The 17,855-nt window shown below is 45.9% G+C and overlaps 1 protein-coding gene across 1 annotated transcript in view; it reads left to right on the forward strand.

The window, feature by feature from the left end:
- Positions 1–17,855, forward strand: part of LOC144104285 (poly [ADP-ribose] polymerase 1-like) — a 58,767-nt gene that overhangs the window by 25,154 nt on the left and 15,758 nt on the right. Inside the window, exons 9-20 of the mRNA XM_077637184.1 lie at positions 382–504; positions 1,468–1,548; positions 3,220–3,377; positions 4,090–4,235; positions 6,662–6,701; positions 6,835–6,915; positions 8,110–8,242; positions 9,161–9,359; positions 10,813–10,935; positions 12,321–12,404; positions 14,691–14,813; positions 16,906–17,139. Of these exons, the coding sequence (XP_077493310.1) occupies positions 382–504; positions 1,468–1,548; positions 3,220–3,377; positions 4,090–4,235; positions 6,662–6,701; positions 6,835–6,915; positions 8,110–8,242; positions 9,161–9,359; positions 10,813–10,935; positions 12,321–12,404; positions 14,691–14,813; positions 16,906–17,139 (1,525 nt within the window). The remainder of the gene's footprint in view (positions 1–381; positions 505–1,467; positions 1,549–3,219; positions 3,378–4,089; positions 4,236–6,661; positions 6,702–6,834; positions 6,916–8,109; positions 8,243–9,160; positions 9,360–10,812; positions 10,936–12,320; positions 12,405–14,690; positions 14,814–16,905; positions 17,140–17,855) is intronic.

Below are 17,855 nucleotides of genomic sequence, written 5' to 3' on the forward strand. Positions count from 1 at the left end.
CCAGCATTGGCCTGGCTTTGGGCCCATCAATGCCAGTGCGCATTTCGAAGAGGCCTTGGTTCGGGTGTAATGTATGGTTTGTTGTGCTTTTTCTGTTTCGTCATTCTGTTCATTGTGCCGTTCTGTCAGAGTTAGCACTTCGTTGCAAAAATGCTGTACCAACTAGCTTCTGTCGTTGGTTTATTGTACGGTTTTTGGAGTAAGAAGGAATTCTGGGACATTGAATCTGTGTGAAAAGGATGATGCCAACAATGACGAGCATGAGATAGGCTGTGTTAAAACCTGACTGTTTTGCTTCTACCTATTTGACGCTTAGTTCTGCCTTTGGCTTTGGGATAGGCCCTGAACTTTTTTCTTTTTGTCCCCCCTTTTGCCGAGCAGGACCCATGGGTATGCCTGCACGGGTAACCTGAGTGGGTGGACCAAGTGCTCCTACGTGACTCTGGATCCCCCACGGGTGCCATTCAAGGTTCCACAGGAGTTCAAGGAGACGTACCCTTTCCTGTGAGTTTTTTTTTTTTTTTTTTGAAGTTGTCTATTTTGGGTGGCTAGAGGCTTACTGGGAATAATGTTAGTATTTTTGTTTTCTCAGAACTGCCATTCTGGCGGTTGTAAGTTTTGAGTGACGGCATCCCTGGTGCTGCTCATGATGTTGCTTCCCACGTATGAAGTGCTGTTATAGTGCTGCGGTGTCCAAGTAAAGAGGGCGCTGTAAGGGGTACCTACTCGTGTATCTTGTGCAGTTGATCATTCTAACTTGAGGGGGTGAGTTTATTGGATGTTGAAGGGGCCAAAGCTGGCAGTTCTAATAAATCAGAATTTCAGTCTTAAGTGACATCGAATTGGCAAGATTCCTCTGCGCTACTGTCTTCATTTCCCATTTTAAGTGACACTGTCTTGTGATACCTTCAGTTTGGGTTTCTCCTTCCGACTGCCATGCAGGCATCTGATGTGCTGTCCTGATTCTTTATCGGCAGAAATCTTGAGTGTGGCACATTTCGTGCACAGAGTTTGAGATTTTTTTTAAATTTAACTTCAGCTCCTGCCTGAATGGCTTTGCCCTATGCCGCTTAGGGTTGTCTGTATCAACATCTGTGTCACAAAACGTGTTCATGGCTCTCGTTAATGACCTCACTAAGCCCTAAGGGTACCTGTTTTTGGTTAAGCGGTTTGTAAGGAGAAGTGTTCTCAGTAACTATCTAGTTTTAAGCATGTAGCATGTGTGCACTTGTGGTGTCTACTGCTGTTCTAATGTTTGCCTTCAGATCATTGCCGTCATTGTCATCCCGAGCACTTGGCTGTTGATATGAAAATGGTCGTCGTACGAATTGCACTGGTGAATTGCTGGGAAACTCAGTGCAGTATTGGTTGTACAGTGGAGTGGAAAACAATAACAGTAATGATGATCATAGGAGTTTCAAGTTCGCACCTCGGCAGAATCAGAGTCCCTTTTCTTTTGTTTTGCAGCAACAGCTACAAGGCTGCTGTGAAGAAGCGCATCTTCCCCAAGAACCTACCCAAGCCCTCGGAGCCATCGACATCGGCCAAGTGAGTTGCCTGTTTTCAGCCTGAGCATTGTAGCTTTGCCATCCTTGGCAACGGTGACTGTTTTATACCAGCGGTAGAGGGTGCGGGGAAATCCGAAAAGGTGCAGCATGGAGCGTGAATGTATGAACTGTGTTGTTTTTAAAAAACAAAAGAAAAATCCTTTCTGTGAAGGAAAGCAATGAAGCTGCATGCATTTTCAAAAGTATGCGAACTCTGTTGTCTTTAAGTCAGCTTCCTCCCCTACCCTTTCTGTGGTTGCTGTCCCTCGTGGCCTGTGCCACATATCGATGTTCTAGCCGCATGAAACGTGGGAATTTTTTTGGCTGTTCATAATTCACTTGCTTCATGACAGCGCTATCAGGATTGTGCCGTTGTGAAATTGTTTTCACCTGCTTTGCGGTGGCCGTAGATTAAAATGTGCGTCGCACCATCAGAAAACCAATGTTTACTAATAAATTGGCGGAAGAGGGAGGAATGGCAGGCCTTTCGTCGGCTTTGCACCGAGCCTGTCGCACAATGCAGAGTATTTAGTTACCCGAATGCAAGGTGTTTGATTTGTGAATTGAATAATTCGAGAACTTGCTATTCGATTAGTGTTCGAGTATTTGCATACCCCTGCTGCAAAGGGTTCATGGCAGATAGTGTAAGCCACTTGTAATATAGGCTGCAAGAGTTGAAGCACGAATGTCCGCATTGCTCAGTCGGCTGCTGTGTCATTTAGGGGGCTTACCACTGAAACATGCTTTAGCAACCATTTAGACGTGGGCTAATACTGGAAAACAGCTGGCAGCTGTTCGGCTTGCCCGTGGAGCATGTTGTGGGGCTTGGTTGGGGTAGTCAAACGGGGACATGGCTTTGAAATTGCCAAAAATGGGCAAAAATTTCGTTCTTGTAGGCCTTGTTTTTTTTAATGCCGTCCTGAAGTTTTGTTGCTGAAATCGATCGGTAAGTACTGTAAAAAAAAAAAAAATGTTTATTGAGCCGCAGCGGCTGTGTGCTGCAAGGAAATGCGTGAACACTGAGCGTTCTTCTCCGTTACGGCATTCTGCTTAGATACTCACCTTGCGAAGCAGATGTCTTTACTATTGTTTAATCTGTTTTGGCCTCATTTGTTCTGTTGCATTCCTAGGACTCTAGTGTAGGTCTTTGTTGTCCAAATTTCTGAACTTCAAATTTCATGGGCGTTTTCTTCTCACTATAGATATGTCAGTGGACACTGCGTCGCAAAAATTCAAAGCCAAACTGTGTGCTTTGCATAAATCAAATTTCCAAGAATGTCTTGACCTGTAGCATAGTGGTAGGAATGCAACGAATGTTGAAGCAGCCTTCTGCCAGGTTATCTAAAATTGGTAGCCTTTTCGCAAAATTCAGAGGAAAATTGTATATTAGAAAACCCTTTTCTGGAGATATAGCTGTGAAATTTTTTTTAGAGTAGTTACTATGTAATTGTTTCTGATTTGCTCAAAAAAGTTAGTTTATGCATCAAGAAATAAAAAGAATTTGGCTGAAAGCCCCCCCCCCCCCCCCCTCCCCCCCCCTTAAGTTTTCTTTGGGAAGTCTGCTGCAGCTGTACTTTCTTGTAAAGAGACAGGTTGCACTTTTGTGTATATTGTGAACTGAAACAAATTTCATACTGTTCTGTGACCACTCTCTCTCTCCCCCCCGTTTCAGCGGAGGCATTGGCAAGCAGCGGCCGCTGGATGGCTTGGAAGTGGTCTTTGGCAAGACCACAACACCGGTGGAGGAGCTCAAGAAAAAGCTGGCGCCCCTCGGTGCCAAGGCTGCTTCCAAGGTGTCTGAGAAAACCCTCTGCCTCATCTCAACCGCTGGCAAGTTTTCCTCAGCCTGCTTCTTCCTCTGTTGCTTGTGCTGTTTTTTTTTTTGTACCTTTTGCTGATGTCAGTACTAGTTGAACACATAGCGAGTGGTCTGCTGTTTATTTGAGCTTGCAGAGTTAGTTCTAACTGCTGGTTTATTTGAACTGACACTTTGGTCCTGTCAGTATGAGGTGTGTATTAAAAAAGCTGCCATTAATGTGAAGTCCACATAATTCAAATTGTTGGTTCTCTTCAGTTTGAATTATCAAGCGTTGGCTGTGTCAGTCCTCACGGGTTAGCAGTTGGTGATAATTATTGGCTGTTAACAGTTGCTAATTACTAAGTGGCTGGTACAAATATTGGACCGTCTACTTGCCACCATAAGGATTTGGTGCAGTGTGCCGTTTGCCTTTCATTGTTTCAATTAAGGATAGCTGTTCCTGTCTGAAAAAAAAAAAAAAAGCGCTGATTGCAGAGTTGCTAACAGGAGTTCTTCCTTAATCCTTTATGAAGTAAAGCTTGGTGCAGTAGATTCGCTGACTGTGCTGTCTACATTATTGTCTTCTTTCATCTGTTATTGCATTGTGGCAGCCATATTTCCTTGGATGCTTTGGGCCTGAGGACACATGCAAATGAATGAAACCCTTTGCCAGAGGAGGTGTGACATTTTGAGTAACTTTAGGATGTCCAAACTTTCTGCTCCGTCCTTTTTCGTTCTCTGCAGATGAGGTGAAAAAGAAGAGCAAGCGTGTCAAGGAAGCGGAGACGTTCAACGTGCACGTCGTGTCTGAAAACTTCTTGGACTCTCTTGCCAGTGGTGGCCCGGCCGCAGCCGTTGACCAGTTCAAGCTGGCACCCTGGGGTGGCGATGTGAGTGTAACCTACGAATCAGTTGGATCAATATGGCTTTCGGACAAGGGTCCATAGTGCGGCAAAATTGCTTTGTCTTCAGCCGACAGCAGCCGACAGGAATGGCTTTGTTTTGTGTCCCTGTTTGTGAGTGAGTAAACAATTTAATGTGTCATCATCATCAGCCTGACTATGCCCACTGCAGGACAAAGGCCTCTCTGATATTTCTCCAGTTAGCCCTGTCCTGTGTAAGCTGCGGCCACCCTATCCCCACAAACTTCATAATATCATCCGCCCACCTAACTTTCTGCCGCCTCCTGCTACGCTTGCCTTCTCTTGGAATCCATTCTGTTACCCTTAAGGAAAACTTTGGCTAATGCTAATGCTTTGGTCCTCTCAACGTGAAGTGTATTAAAAAAAAAGCACTGTAATTCGAACTTCGCATAATTGAAAGAAATTCTTGGTCCGCTTCAATATTGCATGGTGCATAGGGTCCGAATCAATGCCAGTTATCTGCACTGGCAGGCGTCAAGTTTGAGTTCAGCTTACAGAGCTTTGGCTCACAGGTGCTTTGCCTTGTTTTGTTGAGCATCTATGCTGTCAGGAAATTGTGCTGTTGTGACATGGGCCCCAGAATATGCTGGGCTGCTCGAGGGACTGCAGCTCGGGTTACTGCGGGGTCCGACACTAAGGCACCATGCTCCTTTGGGGCAGGGCAGAGATAGTACAAGGCCCTGTACGGTAAAGGAGCACACAGATCAGGAGGCGTGCTTGTTCTGCGTTCTTGTTGGCTTTATAGCTGGTTAGTGTGCGCTGTCTTCGATGCATCTTTTGTCTGGCTCGTGTGCTGTCTGCTGCCTCTGTTTACATCCCTGGAGCCGTGGTCAATCTCTTGTGTTATCTGCGGTCTCTGCATGTTGTGCCTGTCTCACGCGAATGCGCTGTCAGCTGCCTCAGACAGTCACGCCTTGCATGCTCTGAAACTAAGTGATGTAAGCCGATTTTTCTCATGTGAGGCAGTACATCATTATGCAAGTTGTGCATGTTTACATTCATTTGCATCTTGCATTCTCACTGGCTTTGCAGCCAGAAAGTGGCTCTTATGACTTGCAGGCGCGGCCGCATACAGCTGTGTTAGTTGATAGACTAACAAACTGAGACAAATTGGCAATTTTCAAACGGTGTAACAGCAGTTGCCTTTGCCAGTGCAAATTTACTTTGAAGGAGTAAGTGTGCAATAACGAGCTTTTAAGCGACATCTGGTGGCGTCCCGAGGCTATACCATCAGAGTTCCTGATATGAGCCTAGATGCCCTGCAGTCTCGACAGTTGCCTCGCTGTAACTGTAACGTGCAACTGGCACAGCAGGTGGCATGAAACGAAACAAGACTGCTGGCCTTGACCCATCCATTTTTTAAGATCTAACCTTTCCTAACCTGTTTGTGTTCACTTCGGCTTGGCAGTATGGCTTCAGTCCTGGTTGGCTCAGTTGGGAGAGCGGCCACACAAGCATTGTGTGGCAGTCCCAGGTTCAATCCCTGGACCAGGTGCACCTTCATGCTGCTTACATATTTTTTTTTTAAACTGGTAGGCAGTTTGTGGATTAGGTTCTCTGGTCTATATATTCTCATTTCATTTCACTGTGCATCTGTCTTCATTTGCAACATTGAATGAGCTAGTGTTTTTTTTGGTAGAGTAAGAGATGTCCTTGTGCCGCATTGGTTAGTTGAATGTGGCTTTGGATGTATGTCCCCTGGGATTCTTGCTTGTGGTTGTGATGCCTGCTGCTTGACGGCATGTTTGGTGAGACTGCTTTGCTCGACCCCAGTGCACGGCATTGTCTTGATAGCAATGGTTTGAAAGCTTAGCACCTTCTTTGTTGGACTTCGAGATACGCTGGGCCCTCTGAGAATTTGGCGGCTTAGTCATAACGAGGTCCTAAAGAAAGTCCCATTGCGCTTTTTGATGAGCAGGGTGTTGGTAGTACAAGTCCCTGTACAGATACGGAGCGCACAGACGGACACCTAGGTGCGGTGCTTTTGCAGATGCCTGCAGATGGGCTTCCTTGATTCTCGAGCTTTGAGCAAGTATTTTGAGCGAGCACTTTGCATGGTAATAGTATCTCAATGGTATTTGCTTTGGCGAGCTTTGAAAATGCTTCTATCGCTTTGTTGATTGGTGTTCGGGTGCTGAGGGTTTTGAAACAGGTTTCAAGCGCAAAATTCTTTGGCTGGCATATATAGCCTTATGCCAGTAGTGGCTGCTGTGCTAAAATGAACTGAATTTCTCTGCTGCTCTTTCTTTCTGCCGATTGCAGAGTTTTATCAATCAAATGTGGCTATGATTGTATGTACTGTGTCTTAATGTGGGGTTGTGTTTGCTGCAATCTTCGTGCAATCTGTTGTAAACACTGTGCAGTGACGTCTGGTACGTCTCTCTCCTTTTCAGGCTGGTTCAAAGATAGAGAAGTACAAGTCCAAATCTCAGAGTAAGCATTTGCCATTTGTTCCAACTCTGGGGCAGCTGTGGTTCAGGTGCTCACTGAGCCACTGTATATGTAGTTACTTTTCCTCTTTGCTGCTTGCTCACTTTTTTTTTTCCCCACTGTCCCTTTCCTTCAGTGGACCGCATGTTTGCCAAGAGTGGCCCCTCAACCATGAAGCTGACCGTGAAGGGACTGGCAGCCGTCGAACCCGACTCAGGTGAGTGTTTGAAGCTTTTGTGAATGAGGAAACTGAAGATACAGCAGTGTGTTTGTGCGTGCGTGTGTGTGTGTGGAAGGGGTCATCATAAAATAAAAAAGAAATAATAAAAAAATTCTTCATCAGTACCTACGTGTTTTTATCAGCAACGAATGAAATCCAAACAAGAAAACAGAGCAGACACCATAAAAACAACAACATATTAGCTCCTGGGGAGTAAGTACAAGCGAAATTGATTAACTCTTTTGAGGGAGAGTCTTTGCGCCTTCGAAGTTAAAATAACCTGAGCAAGTGCTGAACTTCCCCTGCCTAAAAGCTTCTTATTTTGTAGTTCGTGGCTGAACTGTCTTGTTCGCGTTTTATTTCTTGCTGATAGTACCTATGAGCATGTTGTGCTTGTTTATCAGGTCAGCTAGTAGGTTTCGCACTTTTTTGCTCTGTGCAGTCGCCTCGCTTGTTTGACTATGTTTATGTCTCATTTGTCAGTTTCTGCCTTCCTCGGCCCGTGGAACATCTTGTTGCTTCTTGACTGTGGTCATGAGTGCACTCGTTTATTGCATGGTGCTTTAGTGTCTGTAGTTATGCCTTATGGCTGCGGCCTGCACACCGTTCTACTGTGTGTGCTCGGTGCTTTGCTTTCTGAAATCTGTTCCATCTTTGGTGCATGGCGTTGAAGGTGTACAACTGTTTGTGGCCATTAAAGCAAGCAAATAAGTAAATGTACGAACAAACGAATTCTTGCAGTCTTAAACTGCTGCATCGAGTAGAGACACTGCTCGCTATCCCACCTCTTTTTCATCTGATGACAGAAAACTTGTGCCCAGCATCAGCCCTGCGAGTGCGGGCATTTCCTGAACACTGCTGAGGCTGAGTTTTTAGTGCAGTTTGACCCCAAGAAGTCCGTTTTATGTGCATTGATCGGAGAAAATCTCCATCAGGGCACATTCACCAGTCCCTCTTTCCTGGACAGTTCTTTGAAGCCATGCCATGCATGCTTTGGTTCTTGAGCGAAACACTCAAGTCTCTGTGGGACATTAGCTTCGTGGTAACCTACTGCGGCTAGATTTTGGTGCTGATGCATTTGTTGGAATGTTATGCTGGCAGACAGCATCTTCTTTTGTCTTGTTGCGTCTCATAATGAACTAACTGTATTCAGTATCCAGGGCATAACATGTATTTCTACTGCCGCTGTAGGTCTGGCTGACATTGCGCACGTGTACACCAGGGGTGACGAAATCTACAGCTCGGTCCTCGGTCTCGTTGACGTGAGCCACGGCACCAACTCCTACTACAAGCTGCAGCTTCTCGAGAGCGACAACAGGAACCGGTGAGCTAATAATAATAATAATAAAATAATGGTGGAAGGGACTGTGTGCTGGTGCCAGGAGCCTTCCAAAAGGGCACCTGAAGACGAGTATTAGGCTGTGATAGCACGCTTGCTTCGTGGAAGAAACTTCCTGCACCACGAGAGCTAAGTTCACACCATTGATGTGAACTTGAAGCCTTATGTGCGTGCTGTAAGGCTTGTGGTGAGCATGGATGGATCTGTATGGCGGCCGGTTGGGAGAGTTTGTGTGTACTGTATTTATTCAACTGAAAGTTGGTTGTTTTCCTACAGAAGCGCTGGGTTCTAAACTCGCAGGTCTGCCTAAATTCACAAACTACACCTCAACCAGCACCTTTCCTGCCCCATCTTGCGGCATTAGTACGATGCGTAGCTTTCTTTATTGTGCAACATGATGGCGCCGGCTGAAGGCTGCACTGCACTGTTGTTTTCAGACTTGCTTTTTCTTAGCTGCGGCCTGTTCAGTCTTCAAGAGCAGTGAGAGTAGGGCTTGGACGTAATGAATTACATTTAAGTACAACTTGTCGGGCTGGCTTGTTTGTTATTATTGGTGGTATCTGTTTCCTTTTTGCATTGTATATTTTTGTGATAATTTTTGATGAAAACTTTAGTTGTGAGTTAGTGCTTGTGTCATGTCAGCTGCTTCCTCATTTTCATCTTTTTGGCATTGTTCAGCTGCGAATACAGAATGACACGTATTATGCATTCAGCAATGGTAGCTGAACGTAATGCTGCAGTGAAGATTGCCTGGGTGAAGAATGTGGGTGGGCCATGGTTGCTGTCCTTGATGAGTCAACGTTGAGTCAACGTTGAGTGATGAGGTTCTGCCTCCGTGTTATGGGTAGAAGACAGTAACGATGCTGTGGGCCTCGTGAGAATGTGTGCCTGCTTCCACCGCAGGTTCTGGGTTTTCCGGGCGTGGGGCCGTGTGGGCACCAGTGTCGGGGGCCACAAAGTGGAGGAGATGGACTCGCTCCATGAGGCCAAGAACCACTTCAAGTCCCTCTTCGAGGAGAAGACGGGCAACCTCTGGGAGGACCGCAAGGACTTCGTCAAACAGCCCAATCGGTTCTACCCGCTCGAGCTCGACTATGGACAGGTGGGCGCGGGGATTGTAGTGGGGATGGAGTGCCCAGCTTGAAGTTCATCTATTGATTGGTTTGCGGGTTTTCATATTACCTGCCAGATCAGTGCTGCAGGTTATGTGGCATGCTGTAGTGCAAATATCTGGATTAATTGTAGCTGCCTTGGATTTTTTTTTTATGGGCTGCTGTTTGCATTTGGCTTTGTGGGAATTTGGTCATTGCTGCCAGTATCAGATCAGTGTTCTTCTGCTGATAAGCGAACGCCATAATTGCTGAACATTTGTGGTGGGCGCGAGCTTCAGGTTGGGCTTCAGGTTTATTATTTATTGGAATATATGTAGTGTGCATGTGACCTTACCTTACAAGTGACCTTATAAATAGTGCACACATATAATTGTGCGCGTTGTTTGTAATGCTAGCAGCTTCCTTGAGTGTGCATTTTTGCATTGCTAGTGATTTTTCTGACAGTTCGTTCTGTGCAAGTTTTCCTTAGACAGAATTCTTTTACAGTAAAATCTCTCTGATATGGACATGGTTGATATTAATTTCGTGATGACACAAATTCATTAAATTCCCTGGGAGGACTGCATTGTGTACAGTGCACAGAATTTCGGATGTTCTGAACACTCGTCCATGCCGCTACTTATGGTAAGAATGCGCGAGCCGCGACCGCACACTTGAGCACTAAGCGCTGCTCCTACGTGGCCGCCTCCATGATCGCCAGTTGCGCTGTAGGCACCGGGAGCAACGAGCATGGGCACGGGGTCCTTATAGCCTTTACATGATTTGAAAGCGATCACTTCAGGCTTAATCTACTTTAATTAAACTGCACTAACACTGTTCATTTTCACAAGACTGCTGCAACGAATACATGAGCTAAGCTAGCCGAAGGATTCCTCTTTTCTGCACCGTATTTTTGTTGCATGCTCAGTGACCATTACACAAGGAAAAATTTCTCAGTCTGTTTCAGCCGGAATGAGCGCGACAAAGCTTCACATAGCGCTTGATCGCCAATATGGTGGTAGCCAGTCCCGCTGAACACACCGCAGATAGTGAGCTGTGGCCGCGCAGCCATAAATATGAATCCTGTCAGCCGTAAACAGATCTGCGTGCATTTCCCATGCTTATACATATAGATTTTGTTCGTTTTGGATGATACCAGTTTTTTTTGCAACCCTGTGAGATTCGTTTCATCGAGATTCAGCTTATAATGTTTTGACAGCCATGCCTTAGTCGGGCACTTCTGCCGTAATAAGGAGTCATATTGCACTTCGTCCAGCTATATACAAATGGCGTGCGAGAGTTCGGGCAGTGAGTTTTTCTTTTTTTTCACAGATCATTAAGGTGGAAACAGAGAACTTAAATAAAGCTGTCCGGCTACCCTTGTTGTTTCCTATTATGGTTTTATGGACTGCTTCTTTGTTGCATAATGTGTTGTTGCCCTTTCTTCCCCAATGTTGCTTTCAGGAGAGTGTTGACAAAAAGCAGCTGAAGCCCTGCAAGGATTCCAAGCTCCACACAGCTGTCCAACAGCTCATCTGCCTCATCTTCGATGTGAACAACTTTGAGAAGACCATGCTTGAGTTCGAGGTGGGTGACGGGTGCGACGCATAATCATGCTTTGGGACCTGGGTAAAGCGCTATGGAAAGAACTACAGTAGAATCTCGTTACAACGAACTTCACGGTACCGCCGAATTTAATTTGTTATTTTGAAATATCGTAGTACTGAAAAACCATTATTTTTATGTCAGTAATGCATCACAAGAACTAAAATTACTTACCTTTGCAGCAGATTTACGTGTTGGTAAGTAAATAATAAACGATAACGCTGGTTACTGTTTAACTACAATTTATTGCTTGAAGAAGTCTGTTATCTTCTTCTGGCGAGTAGACGACAAGCGCTGCAGGACGAACGCCTCCACATCCTCGACCTTCCTGTGTACGTCATCGGGGACATCTTTGCAGCGCCCGAGGAATGATCGGGTCTTCTCTAGAAAGACTAGGACATCCGAGCTGGAAACAATCTCTTCCTCTTCGCGCGCTGATCCAGTGTCGGCATCGTCTTCGTCGCTACTACATTCTTCTTGCTCACGCACTTGACTCACAATGTCTTCGGTGGTGAGCTCTGCGGATGTAGCCGCCGCGCCGTCACTGTCCGCATAATTCGAAAGTCGCTGTCCACGGTAGTTGCCCAGCCGCAGACGTTTTCTTGAGGGAGCCAGCTGCGACTCTCTATGAGTTTTATGATCTTGTCCCGACCTTTGAGTATCGTTGCAATTGTTGACGGTGTGATGTCATGCTCCCTGCACAAGTCCACTTGCTTTTTTCAAGCATTCAGCTGCGACAGAATGTCCACTTTTTCTTTAAGCGAAAACTGGCGTCGCTTCTTTTTAACGCGGGTGCCAGGAGAACTCGTTGTCCGCAAAGCTAATGCACAACACAATCACAGCGCCGATAACTTTGCAAATCCTACTGTTCGCTGTCAACGTGGTGACACCACGCTGAATAGGCTTACGACTGCGGCGCAGTATGCGATCACACGCTGGATGATGGATGGATGATAATGGCCTTACCCTTTGCATCGGGCGGTAGCTTGCGCCGCCTAGACTATATTCATTCAACGCAACACTCGCATTGATGCCGATGCTGCTGGGGTTGTATCCGTTGTAACGGGTTCCCCAGCGCATAGCTGCTGCTTCGGATGATGATGATAGGCGTCACCTTCAAGGATTTGGTACGAAACTTCGTAATAATGAAGCGTCTTGCGACGATTGCGAGCTTAAATTACATATGTTATTCTGAAATATTCGGTAACCCGAAATTCGTAGTACTGAAAGTTTTTTACATTGAAAATATAGGCATTTTGGCGGGGATTTAAAAAAAAATTCGTATATCTTAAAATTTCGTTAATCTGATGTTCGTAGTAACGAGATTTTACTGTACCTGGATGCCAATTATTTCCTGCGCCTTGCAGATTGACTTGACCAAGATGCCACTGGGGAAACTATCCAAGCGGCAGATTCAAAAGGCCTACTCGGTGCTGACGGAGCTCTCGGAGGTAAATTGAAGTCCTGTTTCTCTGATTGTCTTTGGGAGTGCATGGCACTTCACAGCCGCTGGTTTTCGTTGTTGCTTTGCTTTCGTCATTCTAGTGTATTCTGTGTGGCAGCCTTACTTGTGACCAGCTATGGTGGCTGTCAGTGGTTGTGGTGTTGGCTGATGAAACCAAGGACACCGTAACGAATTATGGTTGCGGTGGCTGCATTTCGATGCAAACAAGCCTTGGCACAGTGGAGAACTCCAGGTGGTTTGAAATTCATCTGGAGTGCTTTACAGTGGTGTTTCTCATGCATAGCCTATGTGGAGTTTTAGGATGTTAAACCCCTAATACCTTATTATACCAATGCCATACCTTACTTGTCTCAACAGGCAAGCTTCAGTCCTAACATTCGCGTTTTCTTTCTCTGGTAGTGGCTTTCTTAAACCTATCGTGCATGCTGTATGCGTGTCTCGCATGTGTACAAATGGTGAAATTGCACTCGGAATAACTCTAGAAATTAAATGACATCACTTTCAAGCTGTTTCAACCACTGGTTTTGAAGACGAAAAAAAAGGTGAACACATTTTGTACTAATGACTGTGTGAAAACTCCTCAAAGTTGTTTCATATTCGTACCTTAATCTTATCGACGTGTAAGAAAACTTGCAATAATACAGTTTAAAATTTCTTCAAGGAGTATTAGGCAATTCACTGATGGAAAGGGTTCCAGATCTTCCGCCAGTGTGGGCTGTGCCAAACTGCACACTGGCAATCGTGAAAACACGCAGAACACCAAGGAAAAATGCAAAAGAGAAAAACGCAGTGAAGGGTTTGTTCAATCGTTCAGTACAGTCGACTGATTTTTCGGACCCTCTAGGCATCGCGAAAACGACCGAAAAATCAGGCAGTCTGAAAAATCAAATTTCACCGAAAAATCACAAACTTATTGCTATTATGCTGGAAGAAGAGGTCAGTTGTGTTGTGCACATTCTAAAGCTCCTAATGACTAAACTTCGCTGCGTGATACGTGCACAGACAATGGGCGGCGACTGCTTTCATGAGCTCGGCCTGGCTGTGCTGCCCTCGGCATGTCGCCGATGAACCCACGGGTTGGGATAAAGTCTAAATGGGAAAGCGAACACGCCGCTGCGGGAACTGCATTGCGCCCGCCATACGATGAGCCCAGAACGAGAACGCGAAGATGGCGAAACAATAAGAGCCGAGAAACGGCCGAAGCAAGTGCTCCGTCGGCGTTGGCCTCTTGCGAGGCCAACGCCGACGGAGTATCACAAGAGGCCCCCTTTAAGCTTGAATTTCGTTTTATTTGATGAAGTTTTCGATCTCTCCTACAGTTTGAAGTAATGAGGTTCCACTGTGCACATTATATGGCGGCTTGGGTATTGGCGGCGAGTGAGGTCCGAAAAATCGAGCAGTCAGTTGCGGTGCATCCTAAATTTCAGGTGCCCGTATACATTGGCTCTATGGGCCATGTCGCGTTGCCGCGAAAAAGTCCGAATAATGAAGCATGTCCGAAAAATTGGGCGCCGAATTTTTGGTTGTCGACTGTATTGGTATTGAAGCTGCCACTTCAGAAACAGGAATACGCACTTTTCTTCACATTTCTAAAGCGACAACTTCAAAACCCTATAAAAAGATAATTTTACCCTTATTGCATTCCTTGGTGTCAAGAGAACCCAAAGACATTTTTTTCAGCAAGTTTCCTGCAGCAAATTGTTTTCAAAGCTCTTCACAAAATACATGCACAAAAATTCGTAAGTGCTCATGAAATTAAATGATATATTTAGAATCGGTACGCGAAAATACATGTTCCCTGAAAATTTCTTAACTGTGACTTTATTAATACAATTTTTTTTTTCAAGACCAGGCTTCCCCCTTAAAGCAAGTGGGACATGCTTCTCGCTGTCCTACAAAGGGTTAAGCACTGATTATTTACATGCATTATCATACAGTCAAGTACTTTACTAGCAGGTAACTTTGTTGCATTTGATGTTACTGAACAATATTTGACTACCGCAGACCATCACAGATTCAGACTGCTGCCTCGTTCATCGGTGTGTTCCCCTTAGTTCTTTGTCTTGCTTTTTAGTTTCGAGGTAAGTTCTTTGGTCCCAAGTAAAGTGTTCGGCTTTAATCGTGCCCATGGCGTTTCCATGGTGCATTGCCCCACTTTGCCTACTTCGTGGGTTATTTTGCCTATGGTATGCTCAAAAGCGGGCAGGCCAGCATTGTGGTAAAATTTGTGGGCACGCTTACTGCTAATGTTGCTGCTTTACTTTCCTTGCAGTTGGTCAAGTCGGGTGGCACAAACAACCAGTTCCTCGACGCTTCAAACCGCTTCTACACGCTCATCCCGCACGACTTTGGCATGAACAAGCCGACCATACTGAGTGACGACAAGCTTATTGAGGTTTGCCTTTGGAAGCATTCAGTTGGTTTTGTGCATCTACTGTGAAAGCTTGTTAATTTGAACTTCATTCATTCGAAATGTTTAGAACTGTATGACTTGGTCTGGTCTGTTCGTGTTCCATTGAAGTCTGTGTATAAAGCAGCCCAGTAAGTTGAACGGGAATTGGTTTGGTTGCCGATAATTCGAACTATGCTCCGGCTCACCTGAGCACATTTCACCGGCGAGGCTGCACCACCTCTTTGGAGGAGAGAAGCTGAGGGGATTGGCACCAGCAGTGGCAGCTAGCTACATGGCCTCAGTGACTTGCACAAGCTGCTTGTCAACAGTAATCTCAAAGGACTCAGTAGCTTGCTGCATTAGCTTCTGGCAAAGCATGACTACCACTGAGGTACAGTGAATGAGGTGCGTTGCAGGCACTTGCGATGCGAGCCTGTGCACTTCTGCCTCCACTGCCTCCAGTCTAGCCGTGGCCTCATTTGAGTGCCCTCTGCATCATGATATGTGATGTGCCATGGCGCTTTGAATTAAAGGTGTCGTCTGTTGTGGTATATAGCATGCTGAAATGCTTAAAGACGGTTGAAATCCTGCATGCAGTGAATGCCGCACTGTTAACGAGATGAGAAATCTCCAAAAAGCATGTGACAATGAAAAGCATGCTATTGGAGGGTGATTGAAAGAGTTCGGCTGGCTGGCTTAGTCGTTTGCAGATTGAGGTCACCAGGCCACCAATAAAGCAGTATGCGGCTATTCTGCAAATGTTGCTTTTGACATCGGCACTTTCATGGCACTCCTTGGTCGAAAATTGCCGCCATTTGCATGCCTGTCGTGACTCCGGAGTGGCCCTCTGCTTCGCAAGTAATGAACATGCTGAATGCTGCTTGCCTCTTCAGCTCTAGTTAAGGTGAAGAGGAGGCCTTACGTAATGTAACATTCAGTCTTTGGAACAGAAGATGTAGGGCATTGCCTTCTGGGAAAAAAAGTAGAAGGGGATCACGGGCTTCTTTAAACAATATACTAGTGAGGCGGTCTTGCTACCCGACTGGTTCCCAGTAGCAGCGTACTGTATTTTTTTTTTCCTCTGCTTTCGTTAGTTCAAGCTCCTCCCTGTGCAGTTAGAACTCACGAGCTTTCGCTGTGTTCTTTTTGAGCTTTGTGTGCTTGTTCAGTTTTGCATTGCACATTTTGTGAGGAACCACAATGCATTGCAATTTTGTTGTGACGTCTTACTTGGAAGAGAATGCCTCTAAGCCATTTCAAATTATGCTCATCGGAAGCAATCTCTAAGCACTGGAATTGGATGGTATAGATTACCTTTGCCCTTCTCCGCTTCAGCTGCTCACAGTTGATGACGTGAATGGGTTAGGAATTCTGGTTTTACAGCCATTTGTAGTCTCGGGGAGACAAAGTTAAGGAAGGAACTGCGATTGTCCATTCCTTGGTTTTGTCGTGTGTGCAGGCATATTTATCGGCTCAACTACCTGAAAAAGTGGTTAATTTTATTTCCATTCGTGAGAACAAGGAAAAGTGAGTGAAGCTTATTATTTGCACATGGCTACCCGGTATGTACAAGTCATTTTTTGACGACTCGGGTATTTCCAGTCTTGTAGCACGTAAGACCTTGTATGTGAGCGATGTGATGAGCGACAGCGGTTTGACGGCCCTCAGCTCATTGTGCAAAGCACAATAAAGCACAGTGAGGTAAAGCACAGTGAGGCAGCACTGGTGAGGTAAAAAATTTCTTGGGCATGAAATTCGATATTCTCTTGGCATTGCGCGTTTATCTGCTTTTCAGTCAAAAGCTTGGTAGTTTTGTGTGTGAAGAATGCTGAGGTTGTGGCACCAATTGTTAGTGGTGAAGGCAGTTCAAGATTCCAAGTTTTTATAGGAGTCATGACAAAGGCGAAAATTTGACCTGCGTACACATTGTCATTAATATGACAACCGAAGAATTAATCCAGGAAGTAGGGAACATTACATATTTAAAGAGTTAAAAACACTTAACTTTAGAAGGTACCATATTGAGTAAAAAGATGTGGACATTTTTTTTTTGTCTGAAGCCCTGATGTGTGTCCCCCCTCAATGATATCAACAGCAAAAGGTGAACATGCTGAGCTCACTGCTGGAGATTGAGGTGGCCGTCAACCTGCTGAAGAGCGAGGGTGAGACCGAGGAGGACAAGCTGCACCCCGTGGACTTCCACTACAGCCAGCTGAAGGCAGACATCCAGGTGCTGGACAGGTCACACGAGGACTTTGCGCTGCTCAGCAAGTATGTCGAGACGACACACGCCGAGACCCACCGCTCGTACAAGCTGGAGATCCTCGAGGTGAGAGCCCATGCGTGGTACGAAGAGAGACACGAATCCCGAAACAACTGGGGTGCATCCTGAGAGCACTTTTTACTGACTGCTTGCTGCGAGGTGATAGTTCTCAAACTTCATTTTGCAGAGCGCTTGGGCTCCTTCAGGAGTGCTTTTTGGTTCCCCTGAACACCGAAATCCATGCTCGCCTTAAGAGGGAACGCGAGGTTTGAAAACTAAAAAATCGCGATGAAGTCGATTTTCGAAAAAGTGTATATTCCATAGTATATGTTAGAAACTACCTTTCCTGTAATTATCAATGTCAAATTCATCGTGAAACTATTGGAAATTAAATATATAACGCCGCGGCGGCCCCTGTGCCGCGAGCAAGCGCCGAAAATGCTTTAACTACGCGCGCGCGCCGTTCCTCTCTGAATCGAGCGCCGCCATTTTGGTCTTGTTTTGTTCTTGAATTCTTGCGCTTTTCTTCGCTACCTGTGGTGGCGGCGTGCTTGAGGCGTGGCTAGCTTTTGATTGGGGGCCTCGCAGCGGCTTTCGTGTTTCCCGCGACTCAAGTCCGAGGCTATGATTGGACCAAGCGCGCGCTCCTCGAGAACGCGGGAGAACGGGCGGCTGCTATTGGCCGCTGTGCGCGCTGACGCAGTGGTCTCTGCCGGCCGCCCCTGGGCGTCGTCTGCTCTGGCTTCTTGCGTTCCTTTGTGCGGTGTGTTCGCCGTTGGCCA

Source organism: Amblyomma americanum, chromosome 9, assembly GCF_052857255.1.
Source record: "Amblyomma americanum isolate KBUSLIRL-KWMA chromosome 9, ASM5285725v1, whole genome shotgun sequence".
Classification (NCBI taxonomy): Eukaryota; Metazoa; Arthropoda; class Arachnida; order Ixodida; family Ixodidae; genus Amblyomma; species Amblyomma americanum.